Source organism: Rhinopithecus roxellana, chromosome 4 (assembly GCF_007565055.1).
Source record: "Rhinopithecus roxellana isolate Shanxi Qingling chromosome 4, ASM756505v1, whole genome shotgun sequence".
Lineage (NCBI taxonomy): Eukaryota > Metazoa > Chordata > Mammalia > Primates > Cercopithecidae > Rhinopithecus > Rhinopithecus roxellana.
In genome coordinates this window covers 66,682,470-66,692,891 of record NC_044552.1, presented here as the reverse complement: position 1 = coordinate 66,692,891, position 10,422 = coordinate 66,682,470, and the positions used below count along the sequence as shown (strand labels likewise).

At 48.0% G+C, this 10,422-nt stretch overlaps 1 protein-coding gene across 2 annotated transcripts in view; it reads left to right on the top strand.

The window, feature by feature from the left end:
* The first annotated feature begins 1,322 nt into the window (after window positions 1-1,322).
* Window positions 1,323-10,422, top strand: part of CNKSR3 (CNKSR family member 3) — a 106,150-nt gene continuing 97,050 nt past the window's right edge. Inside the window, exon 1 of one of the 2 annotated variants that reach the window (XM_010357553.2) lies at window positions 1,323-1,494. In XM_010357553.2, coding sequence (XP_010355855.1) covers window positions 1,443-1,494 — 52 coding nt within the window. In that variant the 5' untranslated portion in view covers window positions 1,323-1,442. Of the gene's footprint in view, window positions 1,495-1,622; window positions 1,693-10,422 lie in introns of those variants that run through there. The other variant, XM_030928339.1, reaches the window with a different exon arrangement.

The following is a 10,422-nucleotide window of genomic DNA, read 5'->3' as shown; positions in this document are numbered from 1 at the left end:
TTGTTGTTGTTGGCTAACAACTTTCCTCTCACGGTTAATGACTAATCCAAAGGAGCATTAGCTCACGCTGCAAATATGAAATTATAATATAGCAAAATATAACGCTAAAAGCCATCAATCTAATTTTAGTCGCAAAGTTGAAATTTCATAGCAATAGCATTAAAAGAGTTACATTGTTACGATTTCAGTCAACATATAAATGAAAAAAAATTGTTCTGGCCTGGCGCGGTGGCTCAGGCCTGTAATCTCAGCACTTCGGGAGGCCGATGCGGGCGGATCACCTCAGGTCAGGATTTCGAGACCAGTCTGGCCAACATGGTGAAACCCCGTCTCTACTAAAAATACAAAAATTAGCCGGGCGTGGTGGCGGGGGCCTGTAATCCCAGCTACTCGGGATGCTGAGGCGGGAGAATCGCTGGAACCTGGGAGGCAGAGGCTGCAGTGAGCCGAGATCGTGCCACTGCACTCCAGCCTGGGCGACAGAGGGAGACTCCATCTAAAAAAAAAATTGTTCTACTTTAATAAATTTAGAATGACGGCTTAATGGCAGAGTAGTATTACGACATAAAGCATTTGAAATGAACAGAACATGCAGATCTTACTTTTTTTTTTTTTTTTTTTAGTGTATTGTTGCTCACAGCGAGACAGAGTGTTCTGCTACCCACAGGGCCAGGGCCTCACACAAGCCAGCGGGCTCTCCAGGGTGCGCGCGCGATCTACAACCCGCCCCTTGAAAAGGAAAGCAGGGCCCAGGACGCTGCGGGTGTGAGCCAGACCGGCTTAGAGAGGGAAAGTAACCGGAGTCGGCCGCTTTGGGCGGACCCGCCCCCTCCCACGAGTTTCCCTGGCCCCTGGGCCCCGCCCTCTCTTTTATTCGGTTTGCAGTGACCGGAGCTGAAACTTTGCAACCCCAGCGCGCACGCTCTGCGCTCTTCCCTGCCAGTGCGGCACGGGAGGGCGGCGCAGGAGGTGGGACCTGCGCCGGGAAGGCTCGGGGACGCCAGCGCACGCGGAGCGGGGACCCCGGGGAACCAGCCGGCGAGAAGACGGGCCGAGGGAGAGACGATCGCGCCTCAGGAGAACTAAGGAAGTGGTCACGGGCCGGGAGGCTCCCGTGCCGAGCCGAGGCCAGGGGTCTGGGGTCGCAGCCCGGCGTGCCTGCAGCTGCCGTCGCCCAGGAGCAGCAGCTGTGCCCGGGATCCCGGCGGCGGCGGGGGAAGGAGGAGCTGCAGCTGGACTGTGGCAGCTGGAGGGAGAGGGCCAGGCTCCCCTGGCGGAGCTGCGCTGGGACGACCCGCTGACCGCGGCCATGCAGCCTTGACGAAGTCGCTTGGGCGCAGGGAGCAGCCGCGGGCGCGCCCTCCCGGGAAGGGGCACCGGAGCACAGGCAGCAACACTTTATCTCCTACTCTCCAACCCAGCGAGAGGCGAAGCCGTTTACCATGGAACCCGTGACCAAGTGGAGCCCCAAACAAGTGGTGGACTGGACTAGAGGTGCGCGGGCCTTGCGGGGGGAGTATCCGGAGTCCTCCAGCCTCGGGGATGGTTGGGCGGGGAACTGGGGAAGGGGGTGCTTGGCCCTTCCTCCCGGCGAGAAGCGGTGAGGGCACAGCCCGGTGACAATGCAAACTTCTGCCGAGTGGCCTGTGCGCCCGTATCTCTCATACCTGCTCCGAGCTCTTCCTTTCCGGGGTGCGGATTGTGGCAAGCCGAGGGGAGCCCCATCCTTAAACCAGGGAGTAGGGGTGGCCTTTCTGTGGAGGTTGAGGTCTGGTGATGTCGATCTCGGGACTCGGCACTCGGTCCGGGGGGCGCTCTCCCTGCCTGGCCCGGGTGCGGTGCCGGGCGACTCGGGGACCCGAGCGCAGAGGCACAAGGCGCCTTTGTGTGGGTGACTCCTGCCGGACCTCGTCCATGCCGCCTGCCCAGAGCCGTCCGCAGGCGTGACGGGGCGGTCGGACAGGTAGAGGGAGACTCCGGCGGGTCGCCAAGCCTGTCTGTTTTTGTTGGAGAAGGCGAGAGGGCCGCGCAAGAGCCAACACCGTGGCATTTGCGCCGGAGAGAAACCTCCAGCCAGGACTCCCGGGGAGGCGGTGACTTTTGCTGCGGGAGGCGCCAGTATCCCCGGTGGCGCTGCATTTTCAGGCCACAGGGAAGCCCTGGGAAGGAGAAATCTAATTGTTTGGAATCACTGTCTTGATTCATACAGTATTTGGGATGAGGAAGGCAGTGGGACTGAGGCGGTGGGGGGAGGGTGGGGTGGGGGGAATGAGCAGAGGTAGAAGCTTGTCCTTCTAGCTGGCTCGCTTACTTTTCAGTGTCTCCCACGATTTCGAGGGAAAGGTACTAGAGTTTACTCAACCTTTTTCTGTACTTGCAAGAGAACAAAGTCCACCAAGAACAATCTGTATTTTCATGGTTTCCCCCCATCCCCAACGACATCTCTGTTTCGAGGTAGTATTTGTTTTTCTATCTGCTCTTCCAGGTGAGGAATGCTGTTCTTTCTCAGTAATAAGTAGAATTTTATAGCGCTTTACAGTTTGCTAAGAGCTCTCTCTGTTACTGCCCTTGGTCATCACAGTAAGCCTGCGAGGTAGGTAATACTGGTAAGACCAGGTCAGCTTTCAAACCGTCCCACCCATAGCTGCAGCATAATGAAAGCTGATCGCTGCTACATCTCATTTCTCATGCCTGTGACTTACACATAGACCACGTGGAATAGGATGTCCGAGGTGTGTGGGGTGTGTCAGCGGGTATGTCTGACCATTTCCTGCTCCTCTGGGAGAATTCCTTGAGAACGGGTTTGTCAAGTGAGCAGAATTTCCTGGACTCCTATGTAAAATGAAGCTAAAAACAACACATGCTTTTGCATTGGTGACTAGGTTTCCCTGGGTAAAGAGTAAGTGGCATTGCCAGTACTTGGTAGGAAGCATTAGCTTAAAAGCCATCCATGCCCACACTAGTTTGAAATGAGGTGTGTTCCTTCATTTAAGATGCTACCAAATTCCCTAGGCTGGCAACTTGCTGAAACTGAGTTGATATCTATTTTATCTGTATGTCCCTCATAAAATCAACTTGAGACACTGCAAATTTCAGCTACTATTGACTTCTAGAGCCGCTCTGTCCAACTTAGTAACCAGTACCACTTGTGGCTCTCCAGCCCTTGAAATGTGGCTGGTTAGAATTGCAATGTGCTGTGAGTCTAAAATACACATGGCATTGAAGACTTGGTATGAAAAAAAGAACATGAAATATCTTAATACTTTTTATTATATGTGGAAATGATAGTATTTTGATAGGTTAAATAAAATATATTACTAAAATAAACTTCACCTGTTTATTTTTACCTTCTTACATATGTTTCCTAGAAAATCTAAAATTACACGTGGCTCATATTTGTGGCTTCCGCAATATTTCTGTTGGACAGTTCTGCTGTAGAGGAAAGAAAGGGTTACATCTTACCACCCTGGCTTTTCTGAGCCTCTGCCAGCTTAGCTGATAATGTACAACCAGGAAAATGGTAACAGGCACACAGGAAGATGATGGAGTGAGATCTTCACACCCTCAAGACTTTGTCTTTTTTTTTTTTTTTGTCCCTCTTGGGATTGGAAAAGGAGAAGTGTAAAATCACATCCTGTTATGTTTGTTGAGTATTTAAAAGGGAGAGTAGATTAAAGCATGTTTTTGTTATCCAGTTGCCTTGATGTTATGAGTTAGTTGAGATTACTTTCATCTGGTAAAAGTTTTCTCCTGACCTGAAAGAATATCTATGGCTGGCTCAATACCTACGATACTTACTAGGTTACATACCTGTGGTTGGCACTTGGCTACATTACACATTTGCCTGTGCCCTTTTGGACTCTGAAATACAGCCTTGTAGAAAGATCTGGATACTTTCTGTGTTCCAATCTAAAAAAGATGGCTAAGATGATAAGAGGCTGCAATCTTCCAAGTTGCATGAGCCATTACTTGAATATTTCTCATAATAATGATGCTCAAGTATTGACTTTTTAATGAACTGTCGACTTACAAAAGCTTGTTTGCTTATAGGACTATTTTTAGTGCTCTTTGCTAATCTCTTTACCCAACCTTTATTTTATAAATACATGCTACTGATAAGCAGCCCTTCATGTAGACTTTGTGACTCTTGGTATTGCATGAATCTGGGTAGGGCGATTATGAGAACCATTGAAGGCCTTAGATTTAAAACTGTCTAAACCTGGCCACAGTTGACAGCTGGATCTCATGTCCTTGTTGTTTGACAGATGTGTGCCTTCGGAAATAAGTTTTGTCTACAGAATGAATTAATCTGTCTGGCTTTTATTATTAGTGTTTAACTACACTGTCACCAATTTTACCATAATGTTAGTGGATCCTCAGTAATTATTAAGCAGTGTGTCAGGCACATGTCTAAGCATTGTACAAATATCAGCTCATTTAATAGGCACAACCACCTTTGAGGTAGAAACAGTTATTTCCATTTTGCAGTTGAGGAAACTGAGTCACAGAGTGATTGACCGATGTCACCCAGCAGAGCAGGTGGTTTGGCTTCACTTCACTCCATTTTCTCATGAGTTTCTTCCCAAGGCCACACCTAGACCACACCGAGAATCTTTACATTTATGAATAGATCTTCAGGATTCGGTCTGAATAGCATATGTTAGTGGAGGAGACTCATCCAGTATATGTCTGTGTTATTCTCTGTCTTTAGTTCATGTCAGAAAGTTATTTGTAAATCAAATTTATTCCTAGTTCATGGCACCTTGCCAGTCAATTCAGTAAACGCCTTTGCAAAGCAAATGATCTTTTACAACATGCAGGGGGTTCCATGGCGCTGCCATCTTGTTCAGCCATTTGTAGCACATGGCTTAGGGTATGGCCTGGCACATAGTGTTCATTTTCATACTTAGTGCTTCAGTGCAAGGTGGCGGCTCCTGCATGATTGTCTTCCTATTCCAGGCAGAAGGGAGACTCATGGAAGACAGAAGACAGATAGCAACCAAGTATTCCCCTTTAAAGAGTTCTTTGAAAAACTATCAAGTGACCTCTGGCTCACATCTCAGGTGCCAGAAATGTGACATGGCCACCTCATGCAGCAGGGAAGGCTGGTCACTGTAATTTTTCTTTTTCCTTCTTTTGTTTGTTTTCTTCTTTCTCTTTCTCCTTCCTTCCTTCCTTCCTTCCTTCCTTCCTTCCTTCCTTCCTTCCTTCCTTCCTTCCTTCCTTCCTTCCTTCCTTCCTTCCTTCCTTCCTTCCTTCCTTCCTTCCTTCCTTCCTTCCTTCCTTCCTTCCTTCCTTCCTTCCTTCCTTCCTTCCTTCCTTCCTTCCTTCCTTCCTTCCTTCCTTCCTTCCTTCCTTCCTTCCTTCCTTCCTTCCTTCCTTCCTTCCTTCCTTCCTTCCTTCCTTCCTTCCTTCCTTCCTTCCTTCCTTCCTTCCTTCCTTCCTTCCCTTTGCTCCTCTTTCTTTTTCTTTCCTTTCTTTTTTTTTTAAGTTTGGTACATTGTGACCCTGAAAAAAAACTTGGAGTTTGGTCAGAGAGGAAAAAGGGGAGAATAGATATTGGTAGGCAGGCAACAGGGATTTACATGCACTGATTTTCATAGCTCAGTTCTCAGAGTAGACATGTGCCACATTCCCTGCTTATATCCAGCCGTGTTTTAGAAATAGCGTTATGTCTTCATTCCTGTTCAATCTTCTTAGGTCAAAATCTGAACTTACATGAGGTCCTTTTCTCTAAGCTTGATTTAAATATGAGAAATTTCATTGTCGAATGCAGCTACCACACACAAGTCACGTTTCTGCTTTAAGGCCACTGGGGAGTGCCTTTGACGAGGAAGAAGTGGGACTGGCTGTCCCAGCAGAACTGTCCTAGCCTTGGCCATTGATCAGCCTAGAGTGGGTAGGCTCTCAATGATTGTGTAGTTGGCCGGGCGCGGTGGCTCACGCCTGTAGTCCCAGCACTTTGGGAGGCCGAGGCGGGCGGATCATGAGGTCAGGATATCGAGGCCATTCTGGCTAACACGGTGAAACCCCATCTCTACTAAAAAGTACAAAAAAAGTAGCTGGGTGTGGTGGAGGTCGCCTGTAGTCCCAGCTACTCGGGAGGCTGAGGCAGGAGAATGGCGTGAACCCGGGAGGCTGAGCTTGCAGTGAGGTGAGATCGCGCCACTGCACTCCAGCCTGGGCGACAGAGCGAGACTCCGTCTCAAAAAAAAAATAAATAATAATAATAAAAATAAAAAAATAATAATAGTAATAATAATAATAAAATTGTGTGGTTGAGTCAGCACATCTATAAAACCCAGCTTTGGTTCCAGGAGAGAAGGCTCTCTGGCCAGCTTCTGGTGCTGCTAGTTTTGGTAGCAGTCCCCATCACCAACAAGAGAAAAGGGGGCTTGCTTGCTGAAGGTGTAGGCCTCCGGCCCTGCTCTTTCCCTGTCATGTCTATTTGTTTATGATGCATAGCAATCTTAAGGTGCTTCACTATTTGGTCGTGGAAAGGCCGGAATTTCCAAGTTAACTATAGCGATCTGATACATCATAGGTCAACTGCAATGTACTACCTTGCACGGTTAGGCCCTTCTTGCCGTCGTCCAGACAGAGGCAGTTCTTTTTGTTACCTTGATTCCAGTTTAGGTTATACCTTTTCTTTTAGCCTCTGTGGTCCCTGGGAAAGGGAGGCCTTTTTCTTTTAGCAGCTGTAGGTCTACCATTTGGCCATAGTTCAGAAAAGCTCTTCATTCCACCCTCTCCTTGGTTCCATTCTCTCTCCTGCACTCCAGTGATAAAATTCTCTTAATAACAGAAAAACATTGATTGATGCATTTATTATCTTGGCAGATGCTGTTCTAAGTGCTTTATTTAGGCTCCCTTATTATAAAAATTCTTTACTTATTATTATTATTTTTTAATGCTGGATGGGGTCTCACTCTGTTGCCCAGGCTGATCTTGTCCTGAGCTCAAGTGATCCTCCCACCTCGGCCTCTCAGAGTGCTGGGATTACAAATGTGAGGCACTGTCCCTGTCCGGCCTCTTTCATTTCATCCTTAGAAAACCCAGTGAGGTGTATGAATAATTTCCAGCCCATATTAAAGAAACTGAAGCAGAGAGAGAGAATTTGCTTAGGGTCCCCTAATTATTAGTGGTGGTCTCTCTGGGGCTCTCCCGAACTCCATCACTTTGTCACTTTGATTACTTGTACCAGGTGGTGGAGCTGAGTGGTTCAGAGCATGGGTTCTGGAGCCGGACTCAGTTTGTGTCCCAGTTCTGCTTTTGACTGTGTGATCTTATGTAAGCTCTCCATAAATTTCTACTCCTTGTTTTTATTGCTTCCTCTCTTCCTTTTTCCTATAGCTCCAGGACACAAACTGTTCTCTCTGAGCAGTCAAGTCTTTCATAAGGTGCATTCTTATCATCCAGGGGCACCTGTCAGTGTCAAAGAGATTTCTCCGCCGTTTGCCAGCTGGTCAGAGGATCCAGGGCAGAACTTGCAGCTGATCAGGAAGGTTCTTGATTACTGGAGTGATAAATACCTCTTGCAAATATCATGAACTTTCCTTGGGTAAATTAGTTTGAGCCATATTTCCTCACTTCTAAAAAATTGTACCTGGGCTTGCAGTGAGGATGGCATAGGATGGTTTTTGCTGTCAACTGTTGGCCCCTGTCTGGCACCTGGTCTGTGACCAGCAACTTCAGTATCACCTGGGAGCTTGTTAGAGATGCAGAAGCTTGGGCCTGGTGAATCAGAATCTGCATTTTAATAAGATCCCCTGGCAATTCATGCACCCATCACAGTTAGAGAAGCACTGTTCTAGCATGTAGCTGCAGACGTGTTTTCAAACTTTGCTGGAGTCCTGCTACTGTAGTATTGGGCTATCTGGTCTAGTATGTACTCCAGCTGTTTCATTTACATTCTGGAATGATGACACTTAATTTGAGGATGCTTGACTTGGCCACTAATTAAGGCAAAAAACCAGTCTTACCGTGTGTGCTTATATTTACAAGCACCACCTAGCAACAGCAGCAGGCAATTCTTAGTAAAATAAAGGAGACATTTCCCTTGAGATTTCTTCCTTATTCCTTGAAGAGTTCTTATAACAACCTTAAAAGAAGAAGAAGAAGAAAAAAAAAGGGCCGGGTGCAGTGGCTCACGCCTGTAATCCCAGCACTTTGGGAGGCCGAGGCAAGCAGATCACGACGTCAGGAGATCGAGACCATCCTGGCTAACGTGGTGAAACCCCCATCTCTACTAAAAAATACAAAAAACTAGCCAGGCATGGTGGCGGGCGCCTGTAGTCCCAGCTACTTGGGAGGCTGAGGCAGGAGAATGGCGTGAACGCGGGAGGCGGAGCTTGCAGTGAGCCGAGATCGCACTACTGCATTCCAGCCTGGGCCACAGAACCAGACTCCGTCTTGAAAAAAAAAAGAAAATAAGGGCAGAGTCTTGCTCTGTTGCCCAGGCTAGAATGCGGTGGCACGGTCATAGCTCATTGTGGCCTCAATCTCCAGGGCTTGAGGCTTGAGTGATCATCCTGTGTCAACCTCCCAAGTAGCTGGGACCACAGGCACATGCCACTACACCTGGCTAATTAAAAAAAAAATCTTTGTAGAGCTGGGTCTTGTGGTATTGCCCAGGCTGATCTCTGGAACTCCTGGTCTGCAGTGATCCTCCCTGCTCGGTCTCCCAAAGTGTTGGAATTACAGGTGGGAGCCACCATGCTCAGATTGCCGCCTGCCCCCCCTTTAAAAAAATCTTTTTTTTTTTTTGAGACGGAGTCTTGCTGTGTCGCCCAGGCTGGAGTGCAGTGGCTGGATCTCAGCTCACTGCAAGCTGCGCCTCCTGGGTTTATGCCATTCTCCTGCCTCAGCCTCCCGAGTAGCTAAGACTACAGGTGCCCGCCACCTCGCCCGGCTAGTTTTTTGTATTTTTTAGTAGAGACGGGGTTTCACCAGGTTAGCCAGGATGGTCTTGATCTCCTGACCTCGTGATCCGCCCGTCTTGGCCTCCCAAAGTGCTGGGATTACAGGCTTGAGCCACCGCGCCCGGCCTAAAAATATCTTTAATACAAGTAGCAAGAAGGGAGTTGTGGGGTGGTCAGTGGTCACTGTGGTTGAAGTTTGTTCTCAGGATCCTCAGTAGGACCTGGGAGGATGAGATGGGCTTTTGGCTAGTCACACCATCCTATAGTTGGTGACCACATGGCGTTTACCACACTTAGCTGACTTTTGGTGGAGATTTTATTGTTGATGGGAAATGACACCAAATGTCATTTCAGGAATATTGAATAACCATGGCAGGTCTCAACATTTGGCACAAATCTATGTGTTGTGCTGAGGCTGGGGTGTCTCCATCCTTTATCCATGGGATTGGCGAGTGACAGCTCCTGCTTCAGCTCCTTTGTGCATTCCCCTTGATGTGAGGAACCGAGAGGGGCCCTCCCGTCTGTGTCCCCATGCCTGTGTCACTGCCTCTCTTTTCACCCAGACTGTCGTCTTCTAGCTCCCGGACCTGAGTGTTCTTGCTTTGCTTTCCCTCTTTCCTCTCATTTATGTTATTTCTGGCGTGTCATCACTGGCTTACCCATTATGTAGGCTTTAAGTGAAAAAATCAGATGTTATTTTCATGAGCTCTGCAGGGCACTTCTGCATTTGTTCTCATTTGACTCTTCCCAAGCCTGGAGATGCACAGGAAGGCAGTTTCCACTGCAGATGAGCAGCATGGAGGAGGCTTTTGGAAGTGAAATGAGTTGTCCAAGGTCCAGAGGTGAAGAGCTGGGACCAGGCTTCACAGAAGGCTTCTGTTCTGTGGTCCTGTCCCGTCCCTGGTTCCTCCTCTATCCAGATGGTGCCTTCTAGTTCCTTCCTAACCAACAAGTGTCGGAGGCCGGGTTTGGTGGCTCACGCCTGTAATCCCAGCACTTTGGGAGGCCGAGGCGTGTGGATCACCTGAGGTTAGGAGTTTGAGACCAGCCTGGCCAACATGGTGAAACCCCGTTTCTACTAAAAAAAAAAAAAAAAAAAAAAAAAAAAATTTGCTGGGCACGGTGCCGGGCGCCTGTAATCCTAGCTACTCAGGAGACTGATGCAGGAGAATCTCTTGAACCCGGGAGGCAGAGGTTGCGGTGAGCTGAGATCGTGCCATTGCACTCCAGCCTGGGCGACAAGAGCGAGATTCCATCTCCAAAAAAAAGGGAAAGCCCTTTGTATAACGTATGGCATATGTGTGGAATTAAAAGAGGAAATAAATACAGGGAAAGCCTCTTGCATAACGTATGGCGTATGTGTTCACCCACTTATTATTCATAATCAATAATAACTCAAGTTAACTGGTAGTGTAATTGGGGTATTTTTATTTAAATATTTAATATTGTTGTGGCTGACTGTCACCCTTCATGTGCTTACTAATAATTTATGACAATTCTA